The sequence below is a fragment of the Periplaneta americana genome, chromosome 13, assembly GCF_040183065.1.
Source record: "Periplaneta americana isolate PAMFEO1 chromosome 13, P.americana_PAMFEO1_priV1, whole genome shotgun sequence".
NCBI classification, from domain to species: Eukaryota; Metazoa; Arthropoda; class Insecta; order Blattodea; family Blattidae; genus Periplaneta; species Periplaneta americana.
Genome location: NC_091129.1, coordinates 109,282,086 through 109,305,217, shown reverse-complemented (window position 1 = coordinate 109,305,217; position 23,132 = coordinate 109,282,086). Strand labels below are relative to the sequence as shown.

Genomic DNA, 23,132 nt, shown 5'->3' with positions numbered 1-23,132 from the left:
AAATCAATTAGGCTCGGTCAGCTGACGCCCCCTCACAAAGGGGTTCGGTGTTGGGTTCCCAACTCAGCCTGAGAAATTCCTGACACAGCAAGTTTTCCCTAAAAAAATTCAATTTGCTTCGTCACCCTCATTCCTTTAGAATGTCATCTTACTGAAGCTGACTAGTTGCTGTAATTAACATTTAAAAATCCATGTCATATGTACGACATTTATTAATTCATTAATACAGTAGTTACTTTTGCCCAAGAGAAGATCTTTTATCGCGAACCCAGCATTCTATTTTCTGACTTCCTTTTCAACTCCGCATATGATCCATATATCTTAATGTCGTATATCATATTATATCTTCCTCTGCTTCGAACTTTTCTCCCGTTCACCATTCCTTCCAGTGCATCCTTCAGTAGGCAGTTTCTTCTCAGCCAGTGATTCAAGCAATTCCTTCTTTTTTTTTTTTTTTTTTTCCTTGATCAGTTTCAGCATCATTCTTTCTTCACCCACTTTTTCTAGCACAGTTTTATTTCTTATTCTGTCTGTCCATTTCACACGCTCAAGTTTTCCCCACGTAGGGGAGACTGTTGTACCTTTAAACACTTTTTACATTTTATTTTTTTTTATTTTGGAAAATTATATTTTTCAAATTAAAAAATACTTTAAATAATTATTGAAGATTCCTTTACAACTTCGTGTATATATTTTACTGTTCTACACATCTATTAAGGATGGAAAAAATAAAATGTAATATATTCAAAGGTACAACAGGTTCATGTACCTTAGAACATACCCTCTTGTATGTAATATAGGTGGGAATATAGCTGTAAGAACTGACAATCATATTTAAAATGTATTTGCAATCATAAACCAGAGAAGGCTGCTCTGATTGAGATTTTATTTCCTGGAGGAGCAATAACTGCTTCAACATCTTTCTTCAAGGCATCCGGATCAATTGGAGGACCTCTTAATTCCAGATTTAGTTCGTGGCATGATCTTAAAATAAAATAAAAACAAAAACCAATAGTATTATGTACCTTGGAACATGTTCCGTGGTACAAGATGTTCTGTGTTCAAAGGTACAAGAGGGTGCACGTTTAAACAAATATGGCTACCAAAACTAGAGATTCGAATAAATCATGGAAATTAAAATGTGTTATTACTCACCAGATGATACGGAACACATTGTACTTAATGGATGGTAGCAAATATAATCTGATTTTATGTTAGATAACATATATCACTGAACGAAATATTTACTTTTGGTACTAAAAAAGATTCTTTCGTTCACAGAACTCATACTTTGCAATAAATCAAACCAAAACTACGACCAGAGCTACTTAGCGGCTTTCCCTACATTCTACTTCAGTTTGAGTCCTTTAGGTAGTAGCAAAAAATAAAAAACAAAAAATGTTCAAAGGTACACTATGCTAAAGGTACAACAGTCTCCCCTACACATTTCAGATGCTTCTAGTCGTTTTTCTTCACTTCGTCTTAAAGTCCATGTTTCCGCTCCCCCATACAATGCCACACTCCACAAGCACTTCATTGGCCTCTTCCTTAGTTCTTTTTTCAGAAGTCCACAGAAGATGCTCATTTTTATGTTAAAAGATTTTTTTTGCCATTGCTGTCCTCTTTTTGACTTCGTGGCAGCAGCTTATGTTACTACTTATAGTGCACCCCAAGTATTTGAAGCTGTCCACTTGGTCTACTGCCTCATTTAGAATTTCTTTATTATTTTTCGATAAACATGGTCTTCGTCTTATTTGTATTTATCTTCATCCCATACAGATGACAGCTGTCATCATATTTCTTAATATCATCTTTTCTTCTGCTAACAATGCCATGTCATCAGCAAATCTTGTGCACTTTATTCTTCTTCCTCCTGCTAATCACCTCTCCCATGTTCTGAAAACAGTTCTTCATTAAATCCTCCAAGTAGATGTTGAACAGTGTAGGTGATAAAAGACACCCTTTTCGTACTCTTCTCCATATTTCACTTCCTTCAGTCATTTCTTCTCCTATTATGGCTTTGACTCGTTGTTTCACGTAAAGATTAATAAAGCCTTTTCTCTTTCCAATACACAATAATTTTCTTTAGGATCGCCATCAATTTCTTCCAATCCACACTGTTAAATGCCTTTTCGGGTTCACAAATAGTATAAACACTTCTTTATTCATCTCTAGGTATCTTTCGCCGATTGTTCGTAGCAGTCCAATTGCATCTCTCGTACCTTTTCCCTTCCTGAAGCCAAACTGCTTTTCTTCCAACTGCCTTTCCATCTTAGAATATAAATGTCGATTCATTATTCGCAGGAGAATCTTCGCCCAGTGTGATATAGACTGATCGTTCTTCTGAATTCGTTATATTTCTTGGCATTATTTCTCTTCGGTATTGGCATCAACACAGTCTCCTGTGAAATCTTCAGGCATTCGCCTTTCAATATATATGAATATACTTATTTATTTTTACGTTTTACGCATTTCATAACAATTCTAGTGGACAGAGTTTCTGGCTACAGTTCATGAGGTCCCGGGTTAGAACATAAGAATTTTTCCTTAAAGGGAATTGCTCCTGTGTTCGTCCGTTGTCTGGAAATTGGGTTAAGTTTAGATTTAAGATCTCTCCTGACTCCCCATATTCATACATTCAGCCCACATCTGTGGGGTAACGGCTAGCGCGTCTGGCCGCGAAACCAGGTGGCCCGGGTTCGATTCCCGGTCGGGGCAAGTTACCTGGTTGAGGTTTTTTCCGGGATTTTCTCTCAGCCCAATATGAGCAAATGCTGGGTAACTTTAGGTGCTGGACCCCGGACTCATTTCACCGGCATTATCACCTTCACTTCATTCAGACGCTAAATAACCTAAGATGTTGATAAAGCGTCGTAAAATAACCTACTAAAATAAAATAAAAAATAAATTCATACATTCACCGTATCACATCAGGGCAGAGTCTCCGCCTTCCAGGCGCCCCAATCTCAGAAGTGGGTGACACATAAGCCACTGCCAGGAGAGAAGACCAGAATGTCGAAAGACAACTTGGTGGCATTGGGGGAAAAAAATATTAGATAAACTAAATTCAAAATCATCCTCAATCATATTGCAAAACATTCTCAATATGTGAATACTTTGTTTTATTTAAGTGATATGCCTGTGGGTTACAAAATCTACTATAGAAAAACTGAACGAAGAAAGTAAACAAAATAAATAATAGGGCGGTATGCTAATTTTAAGTTGTCGTTGACTTTAACACAGCACGGGTCCTGCGATACCATTATAAAATTAGTGTGATATTTATCAAAGTTTCTCGACTTTATTTTGGCAACTCGTGAGTTTCAGTGAAAGTCAATGGCCTCACATTACCCGTACTCCTTCCCTATAATAAGAACAGAAAGTTGTGAATAATAAAACGTGTCACAGGTACAGTCAGTTTGGCTTTCGTTGTCAAAGAGGAGTGTATTTTAGGTAAGAATAACTATAGGTTCGTTTTCGTCATCTCGCCAAAACCTATTTTTCTGAAAGGGCAGATATGTTTAGAGAGATGGTATATTTCCCAGTTCTTTCTGCTTAAAATTTGCCGATTAATAACTTTATCGATTAATAACATCGACATGAAAATCGAAAATAACGATTAAGCAAATATGCAAGTAGGTACACTTTCTAGTTACTGAACAGTTCTTATGCAGCATCTACACGTCACTACATCCGAGAAAAAAGTCAGAAAGTATGATTCTTTATGCCAAGCAGATAGTAAGGTAAAGTCAACCCCATTACATGTCAAAACGGCATTAATGGCAGTAGGGATGTTAGTTCTATGTAGTATGTACCCTTCACATTTACCCGCATGGAAGTACCTCTGGTCCTCATTTATTTTAGAGACTGAGTAAAACCTAGGATGATAGTACGACCGCAAGGATTAGATCAATGGAAAAAAATCCATGATCCTATCGGGAATCAAGGCCGCAAACTTCCGGCTTTGCAGCGTTAAGCTTTAACCTCGACGTTGCAGTCGGTACAATGTAACGTGAGATACTTACTTATTTACTTACTTACTTACGGGTTTCAAGGAACGCGGAAGTTCACTGCCGCCCTCGCATAAACCCGTTATCGGTCCCTATCCTGAGCAAGATTGATCCAGTCCCTAGCATCATATCCCACCTCCCTCAAATCCATTTTAATATTATCCTACCATCTACGTCTCGGCCTCCCAACTAACACTCTATATGCATTTCTGGATTCGCCCATACGTGCTACATGCCCTGCCCATCTCAAATGTCTGGCTGTAATGTTCCTAATTATGTCAGGTGAAGAAAACAATGCCTGCAGTTCTGCGTTGTGTAACTTTCTCCATTCTCCTGTAACTTCATCCCTCTTAACCCCAAATATTTTCCTAAGAACCTTGTTCTCAAACACCCTTAATCTCTGTTCCTCTCTCAAAGTGAGAGTCCAAGTTTCACAACCATAAAGAACAACCGGTAATATAATTGTTTTATAAATTCTAACTTTCAGATTTTTTGACAGCAGACTAGACGACAAAAGATTCTCCACCGAATAATAACAGGCATTTCCCATATTTATTCTGCGTTATTCTGCATGAGATACTATTTCATAATAATAAAGAATTCCAGAATAAAAAAGAGAAGGAATAAAACGAGTAAAGAAAAGATGAATTAAATAAATAAATGTTAGTAAGGGAAATGAGGAAGACTGTGAAAAAAAGAGAGAATGAAAGTGAAAAAAGGTGAAGAAAATAAATCAAAAGGATATTTATTCTTATGAAGTAATAGTATAACGTTTAATTTCATTCCTATTAACGTATTACTTAAGAATCTTCATTATTTTCATTCATCATCAAAGTATATAGTCATTGATCTGTTTCATCCGTACTTACGTAAGTGAGGATTGTTATGAGACATTTATAGCAGCTAGTCAGCATGTCACAATTTCGCTGCTTTAACAACGCAAGACACTTGGCCTCTGTGAAGATAGAGCTCTACTTCCCTGCCAGAAAACCAACTCGGGTCCGCAGGATTTCTGGCTAGAAATGATACGGTTTGAGCCACAGCCGAGAAAATAATCTAAAATATAGATATCGAATGATTATAAGAATTACACTGATGGCATATTACTTAGGACTGTACGTAAGACTACCTAGGCTTACAGGATTATTATTATTTTATTGTTCAAAGTTGTGGAATGTATGAACAACCACGCTCTCTCAACTTGTCATCGCGCGGGCGTCCCTCCGCCATGTGTGTCGCATGGAAACTTGTAGGGAAGTCTGCCAATATTCCACGGAGTACTGCTGTGTCTTCTCTGCGGAGGCTTGCTCTCTGAAGTAAGAACAAACTTTGCGCGATCGTCAGCTTGGCAGATGCGGAAATAGTGAACGATATTTCGAGCTGGCCCCAACACATTAATCTGCAGCAGAACGGATCCCTTTTCACAGTTCGCATGGTCTTAAAGTTTAAAAATATCAAAAGTCTTCGAGCAGTTTCCATATTCACAGATAATTAAGTCTCAACAACGATATGGATAGATTTTTCCTGCTAACACATTTGCTCTGCGAAGACATATTTCTTCCTTCAGTTGTTTCGCTGACGCGCGTCATATACTGAGTTATCGGGTGATGATGATTATTACTTTTTTTTTTCGCTAATGCACTATGACAATGCAGCTGTTTTCCAGCCAAACGAACCTGAGTTTGATGTCCAGCGAAAGCAGAGATTTGCTTCTGTATAATATCATATAGATAGAGATCCCATTTTATGGCAATAAGAATACAAATTTTGGTACAAAAATTTGGTTAATTTCGCTGTTATTTAATTGTACTCGCATGTTGAAGAACAAATAACATTTGCGGGATATTCTCATGTAGGTTACTTATCTGCAATATGCCATACAGTAGCATATACTGTGTATATGTATATATGTATATATATGGAATTTGTTAATGGACCAGAAACAGTTCTTTGCTCGTCTTACTAATATTACTCTCTGTTTTAACGCTTATTATTATTATTATTATTATTATTATTATTATTATTATTATTATTATTATTATTATTATTATTATTACCTACCTCTGTTTGAGGTTCTGACTAATATATAATATTATCAGTCTATCGGTTTGTGAGTACCCCATTATCTCCTGCCTTAGTTGTCTCATAGTGATGTCTTATTCAAACCTGTCTTCAGAAATTGACTAAACAACAACAGTATGTGAGTAATGCCAACTTGAATTTACTTTCTATGGTTACGCTCATACATACATACATACATACATACATACATACATACATACATACATACATACATACATACATACATACATACATACATACATACATACATACATACATACATACATACATACATACATAGTGTCCTGCTAAAAGGTAGATCTTTCACTGCAAACCCAACATTCTCCAATCTTCTCTATTTTCTGCTTCCTCTTAGACTCCGTATATGATCCATATATTTTAACGTCTATCATTTGATATCTTCTTCTGCCCCGAACTCTTCTCCCGTTCGCCATTCCTTCCAGTGCATCCTTCAGTAGGCAGTGACCCAACCAATTCTTTTTCCTTCTTCTGATCAGTTTCAGCGTTATTCTTTCTTCCTCCACTCTTTCCAACATTGCTTCATTTCTTATTCTGTCTGTCCATTTCACATGCTCCATTCTTCTCCATGTCCACATTTCAAATGCTTTTAGTCGTTTCTCTTCACTTCGTCGCAATGTCCATGTTTCTGCTCCATACATTGACACATTCCACACGAAGCACTTAACCAGTCCCTTCCTTAGTTCTTTTTCCAGAGGTCTGCAGAAGATGTTCACTTTTCTATTAAAAGCTCCATTTGACATTGCTATCCTTCTTTTGACTTCCTGGCTGCAGCTCATGTTACTGCTTGTAGTACTACACCCAAGTATTTGAAACTGTCCACTTGCTCTACTGCCTGATTTAGTATTCGCACGTTTACCTTTTTTATTTTTCTTCCTATGACCATGGTCTTCGTCTTATTAGCATTTATCTTCATCCCATACTGCTCACAGCTGTAATTTAGCTCCACTAGCATATCCTTTAGTATCGTCTCTTCTTCTGCTAACAACGTCATATCATCAGCAATTCTTATGCACTTTATTCTTCTTCCTTCTACTATCACCTCTCCCATGTTCTGAAAACAGTTCTTCACTAAATCAGTTTCGTATTTACTGGGTGTCCAGTTCAAAGTGTGTCATGGCTCGCTGTATGCCGTCATATGGCTAGTCGATGAGCCTAGAGAATTCAATCTTCCTACACTTCCGCAGAGGTGTATTACCTATGAGTCAGAGAAGTTGCATAGCGAGTACGGCGTTCATTCTGAAGAGTACTTACTGTTATGTACGGCAACGCCGGTAGTGGCAGGAATGTGAACTGTTTGAAAACATGTACTGAGGTGGGTTTTTTTTCTTACTGTCAGGATATGGGGAGAGGGTTAAGACGAGTTCTTAAGTATTTGTTGACATTAACATGGACGGTCAACATGGACACGGAGCATTTGATTTGTGTTGTGGAATGTTGCCGTACGCAACCGATAACAAATACCCTGCATACGACTTGGCCGCACAAAACACAGTTCGAAAGAGGTTATGGCAGCACACAGACCGTACAGACCGCCATCTGTTGCTACGACGTTCAAGTTATACCGTACACGTTCTCAAGTTCAGATTGAACGCCTTGATTAATAGGCAACTTCTCTGACATAAAAGCTGAAACTCGCTTCAAATCGCTGATTCACAACAGTGACTACATGACACACTTTGAAATGAACACCCAGTATATTGTGCACGAGTCTGTTTCGCGTCCATGTCAAAACACAACCGAATGAAATTACTATGTTTAATATATTTCAACCCCCACCCCTAAGGACTATAATAATCTCTTTCAAGTTTGTATATAAACGGTCTCCATTTGCGTATAGGAATAAACACGTTCACAATATTGTTTTTTCGGATGTGACGTAAGCATTTCCGTGGCGTCAGTGAAATTTCCGTTCCAAAAAATCCTTTCAGTTTTTCTATTAGTGTAGGTCGAATATAGACGTCGTACGTCAGAAATGATGTAACATCGTTGTCTTACCGCTAGAGCTAGACCGACATTGCGTAATTATGGAAGAGAAAGCGATCCGCAATGTGGAGCAGATCAAGCATCCACCTTGAACCTTGTGTACTCTTCCACCCACGGCGCGGCGGCGTCTGGGAGCTGGTAGCTATGGAACGCGACTGCGCGTGTTCCATCTGTCGACCCTCCATTCGAAATTGTTTTACGGCCATTTACCTACACACGAGTCACTTCTTTCTCCATATGTCAACCACACAAAGATCAAGAATTTAATCTCTCAACTACGGTTCTGGCTTAGAGACAGAATAAAGCGCTATTTAAAACCCAGTTGCAAATGTCACCTTTAATTTCAACTGTTCACATTATACAGAACGTATGTAAATTGGTGTCAAATATTTTGGGGACGTATTCATAACAGCAAAGCATTGAAAAACTTTCAAATGCTTAGTTCCTGAGTTGCGCTTCTTTATTGCTAACATTCAAGTAATGTTATGGAACTTACTACAGAAAAAAATACTTTTTACAAAAATTGCTCAAAAGGCCTCCTCCTGTGCCCATGCATCCCCCTGAGCTTACATTCCATGATTTGGTGTACTCTGTTGACAACGCTTGTCCGAGTGTTTCGTATTTGTTCAAATCCATTTGGGACACGCTCTCTCGAAAAGTCAAAATTACGTACAAGAGTTGCATAAACTATGGACTTAAAATATCCCCAGTGATAGAAATCCGTCGGATTTAAATCTGGCGACCGGACAGACCATTCAATGGATCCCCCTCGACCAATCCACTTTGCGGAAAACGACGATTTAAATGTCGACGAACTCTCAGACTAAAGTGAACTCGAGCGCCATCATGCAGGTACAACATTCAGTGAATAACGTCCAGAGGTACGTAATCCACTTTAAATGGTGCAATTCGTTTCTGAGAAACTGTCAATACCTTCTTCCTGTCAGATGTAAGAATTAGGAACCAATAAGATGACAATCTAACAAAGGAAAGCAAATCTCATTGCCTGTTCTAAACGAAAATGTATAACATGAAAGCAATTTGAATGGGCTGCTCTGCAGGGGTAAATTCAACGACAAACCCCTTATTAACTCTGAAACTAGGCATTTTCAAAACCATGTTTATATTAAAGTTTTGCAATCTTCTGTTGTTAGGGACACGTTCCCAAAACATTCGACACAAAGTGTGTACACTCTGTATTTAGCAAATGGTGGATGGATTTTCATCATTACTTCTTATGGCCTCCTACTAAAAGGTATAGAGGATATAGAGATTCTTATCGAGAGAAAATGGACAAACCTAAGCACTTCGAACCAAGTTGACTTCATGTGCATCCATGATGGAAAGAGTTGCGTACCGATTGCGCTATTGTGCAACTATTTTAGAGAGCATGTAATAAAAGTAATTTATGTACAGGCATTTAGATAACATTTATGCAGAATAAGATAAATAATTTTAATAAATTAATGTAGTATATACTTCAATGTTAGTATTAGAATCCAATTATGAAAACTATTTTTAATTATTACTAGTCTAAATATTGAACAGTAGAAAAATCTCTTTTCCTACTATGCTAAATTCACAATATGAAGTCTATTTTTAGCTCTTATTTTACTTTTTAGGATATTTTTTATGAAAATTTAAGTCATAAGGGATTAGAAATTAATTTGAAAATTTATAGGCCATCAAAATTCTAACCATTATTATTATTATTATTATTATTATTATTATTATTATTATTATTATTATTATTATTATTATTACTACTACTACTACTACTACTACTGCTGCTGCTGCCGCTGCCGCCGCCGCCGCCGCCGCTGCTGTTAAAAAGCATGTCCACTACTAAATTCGCTTCTCGCGTATTTTATCTCTCGTGGGGTGGCGGGTCTGATGTTACATGCGCTCTGCGATTGTCAGGAATGAATGCCGATTCCGCTGAAGGCCTGGTCGCACTATAGCATTGTAGTTTAATTAATTACTATATGCTGTTACAAGCGAAGTAGAAAAATGTATGCGACGTTAACTTTATATTGCAGACACTCGGGAATTTCTTCACTGACACACCTACAAAATTATTATGAATATTTTTTAATATTTAAATATTTTTCTTGCAGGTGGCTATGAACCCGAAAAACACAGTTTTCGACGCCAAACGCTTGATTGGACGCCGGTTCGACGACCCCAAGATCCAAGATGACATGAAGCACTGGCCGTTCACAGTGGTGAACGAGGGGGGGAAGCCGAAGATCCAGGTGGAGTACAAGGGCGAAATGAAGAAGTTCGCTCCGGAGGAGGTGAGCTCCATGGTGCTGACGAAGATGCGCGAGATCGCCGAGACCTACCTGGGCGGCAAGGTGAGCGACGCCGTGATCACGGTGCCTGCCTACTTCAACGACTCGCAGCGCCAGGCCACCAAGGACGCCGGCGCCATCGCGGGGCTCAACGTGCTGCGCATCATCAATGAGCCCACGGCGGCGGCGCTGGCCTACGGGCTGGACAAGAACCTCAAGGGCGAGAAGAATGTGCTCATCTTCGACCTGGGCGGCGGCACCTTCGACGTGTCGGTGCTGTCCATCGACGAGGGCTCGCTCTTCGAGGTCAAGTCCACCGCCGGCGACACTCATCTGGGGGGAGAGGACTTCGACAACCGGCTGGTGTCTCACTTCGCTGACGAATTTCAGCGTAAATACAAGAAGGTAAAGCGACGACAATGTAAGGACAAGAATGATGATTTCAAGGGATGTTCTGATTGGAGGAAAATACTTAATAAAAAAAAAGCCTATTCACAAAACAATTATGTTTGTTTACGACAAAATATTTACATTTCCTTGACGTAGAACTAGTCCTTCTCTTCACAAGGTATGGGTGGTAACTTCGGAATTGAACAGCACATAAAATGCAACTCCTCCCTTCTTCTCCTAATACTCCCCCTTTTCTCTTATTCTCCTTGTCTTCCTATTGTTCTCCTTGTATTCCTCTTATTTTTCTTGTCTTCACTTCCTTATTCCTGTATTCCCCTTGTTCGCCTTGTCTTCCCCTTATCCTTGTCCTCCTTTTTGTCCTTGTATTCCCCTTGGTCTCCATATCTTTTTCTTTCCTATTTGTCTTCACCTTGTTCTCCTTGTCTTTCCCTTGTTATTCTTCTCTTTCTCTTGTCCTTGTATTTCCTTGTTCTAAATCTACAGTGCGTTCGGAGCTCGGCCGGACCGTTCCGTAGAATACATTGCTTGACATGTAGCCTATTATATGTCATTCTAATATAAAAATAATAACCAGATATTTTTAGAAGTGGGTACAATACAAAGCTCTCCTAAGACTTCCTATGCGCTGTGGACTGGTGACCTGACCTAAGGTTCTAGTCTTATTCCGGTCCGGCCGAGCTACGAACGCACTGTATTTCCTTTTTCTTCTTGTCTTCCTCTTGTTCTTCTTGTCTTCCTCTTGTTCTTTTTGTCTTTCTCTTGTTTTCCCTGCATTCCCCTTGTTCTCCTTATCTTCTTTTTATCCTTGTATTCCCCTTTCTGTCCCTTGTTCTCTTCCCCTTTCCCGTGTTATTCTTGTCTTGCCCTTCTTTTCCTTCCATTTCTCTTGTTATTCTTGTATTCTTCTGTTTTCCTTGCTTCCCCTTGTTATCCCTGCCTTATCACTCGTGTTCTTTTTGTATTCTTGTTCTTCCTGTCCTTCACTTTTCTTCTTGCTTTCCTCTTGTTTTCCTTGCATCCCCCTTGTTGTCCTTCTAGTCCCTTGTTATCCTTGTCTTCCCCTCGTTTTCGTTGTCTTTTTGTTTTTCTCCTTCTCCTTTTTTTCCTTACATTCCCATTGCTCTGCGGTCTTCTTGTCATTCTCGTATTCTTATAGGAGTGACATAGGCTATTAAAAATATATTGAAATAAATTAGTAAATTCTGTTAAAATTCTGCGCTGTCTATTCTTTAAAGATATGTTGCTTATTCCGAATTAAAGAAAATAAATAAATAAATTTGAAGGATTGGATATAATTTACGTATTAAGAAAACAACATTATGGGAACTATAAGAAGAGCAAATGACTCGATAAAACATTATCTAGGACTGGACTAAACATTGGAAAGGAGAAAAAACATAAATAATTAACATAACAGATTTACAGCACGTGTTTAATATAAAATTATCATAAGAAGACTGAAATTCGTAACATTCACGTGATGATGTCAGTGAGCGTTATACCCACCCTTGATTCCGCCTACGAAACCATAAAATACCTCCCACATTTCTCGACTGTTATTTGGGCTGCGTAAGCAAAATTTAAGGACTTAAGTCAGAGACACTGTACAAGTTTTCCATTTGCGTAATATATTATGTGACAGCCTAAGTATATCAATATTTTAACTTGCTTTAAATATTTACTATTTATTACAATTTTGGTTCGTATTGGATTTTCTCCAATGAATTCAGTTGTTTTAGGTAGTTTTACTGAACCTTCCGTGTCACAGTCTTTCATTGTATTGTACAGAACGTTAACTTTTCTCTGTAAACTATCTACTGAGTTGGTAATTAAGACTTATTCATCCGAAAAGAGTAATATGTTGAGCTTTGTGCTTTGAATTATGGAAATAACTATTATATAAATATTGGCTTGGGATATAATAATTTCGTTTATGTAAATATACAATCAGACAAGGAGAACGACCACAACGAATAGAATATCCTTCTCGCTCCGTTTTCCCATCTGAAGACGAAGATAGATTCAACCTTAGAAATGTTGTGAATTCCTTATCAACAGCATTGGAAAAGTGCAATCTCTACCTCTTCTTAAATTGTTTAAATTCCTAAATGAATACAGACTATGTGGTTCATGTAAATGAAATTAAATACACTTTGTAAACTATACTAGATGGTCTATGAAGTGTGTATTGTTGATATATTCATTTCCCCCAGTGAGTTCGTTTTCTCTGAGAAGGAAAACTTGAGTTCAGCACTTGACTTGTCTTGAATTCAGGATCTGCGTGCCAACACGCGAGCGTTGAGGCGCCTTCGCACGGCGTGTGAGCGCGCCAAGCGCACGCTGTCCTCCAGCACCGAGGCGAGTCTGGAGATCGACGCCCTGCACGAAGGCGTCGACTTCTACGCCAAGATCACGCGCGCCCGCTTCGAGGAGCTGTGCATGGATCTGTTTCGCTCGACTCTGACGCCCGTGGAGCGCGCACTGGCCGACGCCAAGCTGGACAAGGCCCGCATCCACGACGTCGTGCTGGTGGGCGGCTCCATCCGCATCCCCAAGATCCAGAAGATGCTCCAGGTACGCTTCATTCAGCTCTGCTGAGAATCGAGAGCATGCTGGCTGTGTTGTTGCGTACGAGTAGGGATCAAGGGTTCGAAAGCCACTTCTCTGGTTACAGTATTAACTAAAATGTGACCATCCGTCCCGATTTTTCTGAAACTGTCTCGAATTAAGACCGCTTGTCCTGGATTTTTAAGAGATTTCTGGATGCCAATTTGTTACGGATTTTGCCAAGATGTCATGATTTATCCTGATTTAGAGTTTTCTACATTTATAATAATGTTTTTAAGGATTTGAACTGATGGCAATATAGTCAATTGCCACCAGTGGCAGCTGATTGACTGAGGCAAGTGAGGCCGGGCGTCAGTCACTTGGCTTAACTGAAATCAAATTTTGTGTTTTTATATAATGTATTAGTTATTTGAATGAAGCATATATCGCTGTAGAAGCATTTGAAAACTTTGATGTATATAGACCTGTTTTGCAGTAAACTTTGTTCCTGAGTCCGGGATCGCTCGTGCCGGGTCTGGCTTGTGATGTATATAGACCTGTTTTGCAGTAAAATTTGTTCCTGAGACCAGGATTGCTCGTGCCGGGTCTGGCTTGTGATGCATATAGACCTGTTTTGCAGAAAAATTTGTTCCTGAGGCCAGAATCGTTCGTGCATTTCATGTCCTTTCGCGGGCTTTGAGTTTACGCTTAAAACGTTGTAGCTGAGGCACAATTCGGCTGGCCGGCCTCAAGGGTAGAGTGGGGTGGGAATAGCAGTGGTGACTTGTCTTCCTAACTAGGCCATAAATAACAAAATTCCAGCTCTTTGGCAGGCAGAAACCCACTCGATTCTCTCCCCTTATGTCTCAGTTTATGACATAAGCGAGGGTGTTCTACTATTGTACTTCGTAGTACTGTAGTGAATCTAGTCCAATGTTATGTATTTTGGGAAAATATAAACAGAAACAAATGAGAGAAATAATGCTGGTGCAATTCATTGTTAGAGTGTCCTTTTTCGAGAAGAAATAATACTGAAAGAAAGGAAGCTTTAAATAAAGAGAGAGACTACCGACATACCTATGACATCGCTGATAATTTTTCTGACACATAATCTTAAAACGCGAGTTTCTATTGCATCCTGGTATGGGCAACATAAATGGTTATGTGGTAATGTGATGCAAAATAAACTTTTCTTGGCCTTGTTTGTTGCTGTCAAAGGAAAAAATAAAAAGAAAAGAAAGAAAGGGGGATTTCAACACATAATATGGGATGCTTCATCACACTGAAACAATCACTGAAACTCAGAGCATAACAGCTTATTTGGTGAGTGAAATTATTATTTTTCATTGACAGTAATAAGAATAGACTAATAATAGTAATAGTAATAATAATAATACAGTAATAATGATATTAATAATATAATAACAATAATAATTAATATCATAAATAAACATTTCCTATCGGAGGCACTTAAACTAGTTGCATCTGGCCTCACCGAGGATTTTGATCACCGGCCGCTACTGATTGCCACTATTGGTGTTGATAGTATTTCATCTCAAAATTGAATTGAATATGGGTGGTAATCAATATATGATATGATATGATATATATGATATATATTTAATGTCATCAAAAAAATCATACAAGTAATAGTGCACCTTCACATTGCTGTATACAGGTACTCACCATAACTATACTTACATTTACATACCGTTGTCAAAGCATATACATGATAGGACGTCCTATGTACTAATCCCTTAGGTACTCTAATGAACTATAGCTTAACTATTAGAACTAGAACTCCGTTACTATTGGTATTACAATTACAGCTCTTTGTCCCTTCATTTGTAACCGCCTAATAACGGACGAATTTTTTCATTTTTTCAGTCAGTATCTGGGGCATCCTATTGACACATATTAGTCTTAACTGTTATTCGTTTTGCAAGTCGATTGTATAATACTACCATTAATCTTTATTACAGTTCATTCACATATTTCTAACAACAATTTCGCGCACATTTCCGCACTTTGGATTCTCTCGACCAGATCACGCCCTTCTCTAGTGTTCGCACCATTCTAGCACTCTTTCGATTATTTCATTTGTCCCCATCCCCTAGCAATATAATTATTTAAGTCCACTTTTTAGCCAATTACAATTTATCACACTTTCACCAATATTGTTATTCCCTTCATCACAATTAACACATACAATGAAATTACTTTTTAATCTTCATAAAAAGCTCATCTATCTTTCCAATTTTTTTCTTTGTCTTCTTTAATTCCCCTATTAAGTCATTTTTCCTAACCGATATCTGTTCTAGTAAACCATTTCCTATCGAAGTTCCCGGGTTCTGGCAGCTTCCCTCTGTTGACGCACTTGACTCCCTCCTTGAAGATTCTTGATAGGGTAATCAATATAGCGTATTTCGAATCTAAGCGCTGAGCATTCAAATGGCATGACGATGTTTTCCGAATTTCAGCGATGACGTCTTTGATGCTACAGCGTTGTAACAGAGCTTCCATCAGTTTACAGAGCTAGTGGCTGTGTTCTTCAGTCGCCATCAATGAACCTGATTGCTTCTCGTAAAGGGAGGGAACTAACAGACGAATGACATTTTGCACGATTGTGTCATGGTTGCGTGTTCTGCTGTGTTCTTTGTAGTGAGCATCATATGGAAAAAAAGTTAATGGCTTATGAATGAACATGTCAGTGGACCAGTTATTACTACTGGATCAGGAGATGTCCTCTCTTTTATTTGAGCGAGGTTATAATATGAAAATTTCGCAAAATCTTGCTAAAGTGGCACATACAACAATTCTTACAGTCACCATGATATCCCTTGAGCAAGAAGCAGTTTCGATGCAGAGTGACGTCATTGATGTTCCATTGGTTCAATGAGATTCGGAATACGCTGAATGAGTGGAGCTGGCAGTGTCTATATTCCAGTGCACTGTGATTGGGCTGGGAGAGATGTTATGAGCAATGCGATTGCCTACATGACTAACGTTTTCTTTCCGCGTTGTATAGTAGCCTGTCGCTAAAAGCTTTGCATTTTCGTATGATTCACACTGCAAGTAGTGTTCTCCTCCTCACCAGCCCCCATTCTAAGAAATTATCTGCCGGTACAATCAATAGTTACACAAACGAAGCAGAAAAACTAACATAAAACGATAAAGTTCCCCACAGTCTCAAGAAAACTAGAGAGAACACAACTAGAAACCGGAAAACACCAAATTCACGTAGCTTCAGCCCTCCTTAAAAATGGCAAATTAGATTTCGCTCTGAAAATAATAAAGAAACTAAATACAATCATCACTCATCCCCAGAGTCAAAGGACAGCCAAACATTGGTTTGATGCTGAATGTTATGAACAGAGATAAGAAATGATCAAACTGCAGTACAGAGAACGGATAAGCAATTTCAAGGCAATCTAAATATCTATGTAGAAAAAGGAAAACTGCTAAAGACCAAGAAAACTAATTTCATAGAAGAACAAGAAATAGTCCAAGCTCAAGGTACGCTAATACATCCCTTTAGTGCCCTTAGATGGAAGTCAACCAGCACTACCACGGTGATCCCTAAGAATCCTAAGGAATCTTGGGAAAAACACTTCTCCCTTCTCCTCAACACAGATAACCTAACCACCGCATCCAAATCAGAGAGCCAGAGTCATACGACATAGAGCTAACAAGCAGAGCGGAAGTTAGAGCTGCCATCCTCAAAGCGAGGGATGCAGAACTGGGAAAAAGAAGGATGGAAGCATAGGGAAAGAGTCTGTTCCCCCGTCCACAATCCTCGGACTTCAATGACGTATCTGTGACGTTTAGCAATACATAATATCTCTTCTCCCCCTACCATGTCGAATGACGCGAGGGTTGAAGGGAAGAAATGAATTACGTGTTCCCGCTTGTGACGTCTGCCACAATTGTAGCACATTTTTGCATTCCTGCTCAAGGCGAAAGATAAGGAAGGAATCGGATAAATTTGAATTTGTAATGTAAATCTCAAGGACATAGCAGATCAGTTGACTCCCTTCCAGGCTGATCTATTCAACACATGCAGTCGATTTTAATGTGTATAATATGTTGTTTTTATGTTATTATGTTTGTGTATTGGAATATTTTTATTCTATCGTGATTCTGTTTATTTTATTGCGTATTTGTATTTCTTATGTAAATTTATACAAAAGTTCACTATTTACTATCCCCTTTTTGCGATGTGTTCCGATTTTGGAACTTGAAAATCTGGTCATCTTAGTATTAACAGAAGGTGTGACCAAATTTCTCGAATGCCCAAAAACGTTTTGCGTTAAACTTTGTGTTTCAGGATTTCTTCTGCGGCAAAGCCCTCAACCTGTCCATCAACCCCGATGAAGCAGTGGCCTATGGCGCAGCAGTGCAGGCAGCCATCTTGAGTGGAGACACCAGCTCACAGATCCAGGATGTATTGCTTGTAGATGTAGCACCATTGTCTCTTGGTATTGAAACGGCAGGCGGAGTCATGACCAAGATTGTTGAACGCAATTCACGAATCCCCTGCAAACAAACCCAAACATTCACAACATATTCCGACAATCAGCCTGCCGTTACTATACAGGTCAGTTAAGATAGCCTGTAAGCAAAATCTATGGCGTTTCGTTGCTCATGATGTGAAGTAGATATGTGCAGTTATGCTCAAGGTTTATGGCCATTGCATCGTGTTGATTGCAAAGAAGATAACCATGACCAGTAGCGAAGCGTGACAAAATATTTGGGTAAGCTGGGCTGAAGGCATGGTTCGGAAATAGTGATCTAGACTGTGCTTTACGTCGCTAAAAGGTAAACGAAACGCGGAAACGCTTCTGATTTTAATTAACTAAATTCTGAATTGAACTTGTCACTTCTTAGAAAATGTTTGGGGAAGCTCAGCTTACCCTGCCTAACTTGAAGCTTCGCCACTGGGCTCATAACATCATCATCATCATCATCATCATTATCATCATCATCATCATCATCATCCCCATCACCATTCTTTTCCTTTTAACGTAGATAGCCTACGTCTTTAAAACCATTCCCATACTGAGTGTCATGCAGTATAACCTGATACTACAATTTTACCAGTGATTTTTTTCCGTTCACTGGTATGCAGCACACCCCACATCCCTTCTTCGTCGCTGTGAGTCACTGAGCGACTGCACAAAATGACCTTATAGCGCAGCGTTACTCTAGTTGCAGGAGCCCATATCTCGTCATTGGATGGTAATACATTTACAAAACCGGTATCGTCGGATTCGTCTAGTCGAGATCTAATCGAAACAGTGTGCAATATACATTTTTTTTTTTAGCTCTGAACAAAAATTGTTAAAAATTGACTCACTTTAGAGAATAGCCTATCGGACTGTGTGAAACTAAAATATTATCAGAATTATAAAAGACGACAGCAGGAAAGTACAGTAAAGCAAAAGCTAAGAAATCTAAAATGCCACATTAATACCAGCCGAACGACAGAAATCTAGCAGAAAACGACGAAAACTGACAAATACAGCGGCGAAGCAATACGGGTAGAAAGCTGAACCGTAGGAGCACGAGTTCAACGAGAAGCACCGTGGGGTCCAGGAACCAAAGGAATATAACCGAGTTAGTGAGAGTCGACACAACAGCCGTTCGTCGGACCTAGATGTACCGGTACCTATTCATGCTAATACTTTGCGGTTGTAACTCACACTCTAAAAGGGAATATTCATTCGGTCGTCTCAAACTTTTCTTCCCTTTAGGTTGGTAGTATAAGATCTATTTGAGTATTCTGCTATTATCCATCCTCTCTACAAGTTGCAGTCCTCAATAAATACCAAGATTGACTGCATATTTAATTCTCCCAAGATGTCAAAGTTCCTCTTATGATCTAAAAGTGAACAAACAGCCATTTTTATTGTATTTAGTATCTTTGCTGTTGTGAGTATATGCTGATTCTACTTGTTTATAGTCCAAGTCAAAGAAAATATGTAGTACGATTTGTAAAATTTTCAATAGGGTTTGAGAGGTAAGGCAGTTACGGTCGAAGTGAGGTCGAAAAAGAACAACTTCCCTTCAAAGACTGAAAGACAAAGCCACCGGCGTAGCTCAGTCGGTTAAGGCGCTTATCTGCCGGTCTGAGGTTGCGCTCGGGCGCGGGTTCGATCCCCGCTTGGGCTGATTACCTGGTTGGGTTTGTTCCGAGATTTCCCCATCCTTAAAGTGAATGCTATGTAATCTATGGCGAATCCTCGGCCTCATCTCACCAAAATACCATCTCGCTTTCATCAATCTCATCGACGCTAAATAACCTAGTAGTGGATACAGTGGTTTTGGTTTCTGTTCTATGATTAGTTTGTTTTTCTAACTTGCCCCAGTGTTGCCAGACTTCTCTCTTAAGAAATACGTGTTGTTACTTCAATTCGGATTTCACCCCTCTCTAAAGCTATAACAGAAAAAAATCCAAGGCGGCGCTGCCTCCACAAAGTGCCGGGTATGCGACCTCCCGAAGTCTATATAGTGATTTCGCCCTGGTTAACATAAAGGAAAGCTGATAGTTATTGTATATATTGTAACCTTATGTGAATTGTTTCCATTTGCAGGTTTTTGAAGGTGAGAGAGCAATGACACGTGACAATAATTTACTGGGAACTTTTAATTTAACTGGAATACCTCCAGCACCTCGGGGAGTTCCAAAAATTGAAGTCACCTTTGATTTGGATGCTAATGGAATCCTCAACGTGTCTGCTAAGGAAGGCAGCACTGGTAAATCGGAGAGAATTACAATCCAGAATGACAAAGGAAGGCTTTCCAAGGAAGAAATTGACAGGATGCTGGCTGAAGCAGAGAAGTATCGAGCTGAGGACGAGAAGCAGAAAGAGAGGGTAATTTAATGTTGATATAGGCTAATAAAAGAATTGTACAGTCTTGGGACAAAATTAGAACTATTTCTTACAACAGATTCGGCATTTTTTATGGATTATTATTGTCGCTTTAACTTACAACAAAAGTCATATCGCGACATTCTTTATATTACAAACTTATTTTGACAATACAAGTTACATTATATAATATCCGGTATTGTACTTATAGTAGGCATAGGTTAAATTTAATTAATTAATTAACTCATTTTATTTTATTTACACAGTATGTGACAAGCAGTATTGAAATATTACAAACACTATTAAAAATTTAAAACAAAAGAATAGAACGCAAAAACTATTACATACATTAAAATTATTAAATACATTAAACAAACCTGAACATATTAAATATTGAAATATAAAATTAAGTTAACTGAATTCATCTCCGTATGAACAACGCTCGTATTTGGGGGTTCGATATTACATTATAGAGTGGCGAAACAAAAAGGAAAAAAAAAATAAACAAATTTAAGTAATGAAAAGAAAATAATGCAGATTACAAACAATACCTATATGATAAAATAAATAATTATAATATAAAGAGTTTATAACTAATATTCCTAAGTAAATAAAATGAATAGTTTGTAATCAATTATGTACCACTAGTATGTTAATTTCCCTTAATAATTCCTTTAATTTTAAGTTTAAATTTTACGGTAGGCTACTTATATTTTCGAAATCATGGTATTGAGAAATGGAATTATTGTATAGTTTTTAGCTATAATTGAAGGGTTCAGAATCATAGTGGTCCAAGCACCATTTACTAAAACCCTGGAAAACAAGGGTTAAAAATATGAAGTTATTACCATAATTCAATGGAAACATGTAGCAATTAATATAAACTATAGACATTAAAACTAAATGATATGTCAGTCTTCATTAAACAATGGTATTCACTTAACTTTAACCCTTCCTTTCTCCGTTTTTAATAAATGGCGCTTGGCCCACTATGGCTCTGAACCCTTCAATTAAAGCCATGTTTCGTACCAGTAGCCCTTAAACTTTTCAGCTCTATAAAGTGATATAATATGTATCTTCATGTGTTATAATTATGCTAATATGTGTTGAAATGTATCTTGTTCTTATGAAAGAAAGTTGATTAGTGGGAGAAAAGTATTATTTTCCCATTTGTTTCAATATTCGCGTTTTGTGCTTTTCCCACACATTGAAATTGCTTTCGAATTCTTTTTTAATAAAGAAAAACAGACTGGCATTTATTTGGTATTTTTTTTATTAGCTTAATGCTTTATTTGAAATTGATAAGAAGAAACATCTTGAAATCAATTTTAAAATGTTCCATATTTTATTTTTATACAGATAACAGCAAGAAACCAGCTAGAAAGTTACATATTTGGAGTAAAGCAAGCAACTGAAGAGGCTGCGGCTGGAAAATTAACAGATGATGAGAAGAAAACTGCTCAAGATAAATGTAAAACAGTTCTGAGCTGGCTGGACAGCAATACTCTTGCAGAGAAGGAGGAATATGAAGACAAGCTGAAAGAGCTGCAACGGGAAGTGGGGCCCATAATGGTCAAGCTTCATCAGGGTTCTGGGGGCAGCAGTGGCGCTGGCGCTGGCGCTGGCAGCAAAGGACCAACTGTTGAGGAAGTTGATTAAACATCAAACCCTCTGACTTGTGAGAGTATTGTACTCTTCTTTGCATAGGAGTAAAAAACAGAACTGAGATCCAGCGATTGAAGATATTGTAATTATGTCTATACTACTAGATTCGTGATACTACACAAAGTGATGCATTTTAATGTGCTCTGCCAGTAAAGGAGTTAGATTTTCTTTGTATGAAGGAGAATGACAAAATTAACATATTTTACATAAAAAGAAACGCAGGTTTATCAAGCAGATGCAAACATTTTAGTCACTTTTCTGTATTTTACATGAATAGGTATTTTCCATAACCTGCACACATACACTTTACTTTTCATTGCCTTTGGTAGCTCTTCCAGCTGGCTACAGGGTGATTCACGAGGATTTACCGCCACTTACGAAGCTTATTTCCGAAGACATTCTGAGCAAAAAATGTCGTATAAACATTTGTCCTAATCTCAATATTTTCAGAGTTACGTTAATTTAAAATTGTTTGTAAAATACCATTATTTTTTAGTTTTAAGGGTAAAAGAATATTACAGATAAAGAATTAACTATTCAGAAGTATTATTTCTTTAATTAGCTAGTATACTGAATTTTAAAGGCATATTGGTTCCGTTAAGTTCAGTGTTAATTGATAAATGAGTTCTATTCAGTCAATACTTAACATAAAAACACAATAAAATATGTTATAACAACATTTAAACAGATTTAAAAAATATTTAAAAGCAAACGTTTTCGCCAATTTTGATTGGCATCTTCAGGTCGTGTAGGTCGAATAGAACATGTTATAATAAGTGAACACTTGGTATATAAAGTTAAAAACAGAAGTTAAAACTATAATAAAACTTAAAAACAGAGAATAGAACTTAGCAAAAAGCCACCACGATGTATGTAGAAGCACTATGTTGAAAGAAGCGTGTGTGACTCAAGGGAACGGCAAAACTCTTCCGTCATTGCAGGTACAGTTTTCAAGACAGATTTGACGATGCTACAAACAGGTCGGTCGTGTGGCCGATTATGGAAAGCAGGAAAAATCCTGTAAATTGTGAGAATAGAATGAAAGAGTATTTAGAAGCATTTAAGTATTATTTAAATCTTCTAAAACATTACTTACAAAAAGTTGGAAAAGCGTCTTGAATCCATGAGGGCGGCGACACGACTGAGCTTTACATTAAGTGGTAGCGTATGACGAAAACTGTATACCTAGCAAGACTAGTGGATGGGTGAAAGTTAATTGCGTATGATCTTAAACAGCGGGTTATTTG

General features: G+C 38.1%; 1 protein-coding gene across 1 annotated transcript in view; it reads left to right on the top strand.

Moving 5' to 3' along the window:
* The window catches only part of LOC138712227 (heat shock 70 kDa protein cognate 2-like), a 60,047-nt gene extending 38,028 nt beyond the window's left edge, over positions 1-22,019 (top strand). Inside the window, exons 2-6 of the mRNA XM_069843779.1 lie at positions 10,214-10,795; positions 13,076-13,375; positions 17,676-17,945; positions 19,942-20,223; positions 21,580-22,019. Of these exons, the coding sequence (XP_069699880.1) occupies positions 10,214-10,795; positions 13,076-13,375; positions 17,676-17,945; positions 19,942-20,223; positions 21,580-21,879 (1,734 nt within the window). The 3' untranslated portion in view covers positions 21,880-22,019. The remainder of the gene's footprint in view (positions 1-10,213; positions 10,796-13,075; positions 13,376-17,675; positions 17,946-19,941; positions 20,224-21,579) is intronic.
* The last annotated feature ends 1,113 nt before the right edge of the window (positions 22,020-23,132 follow it).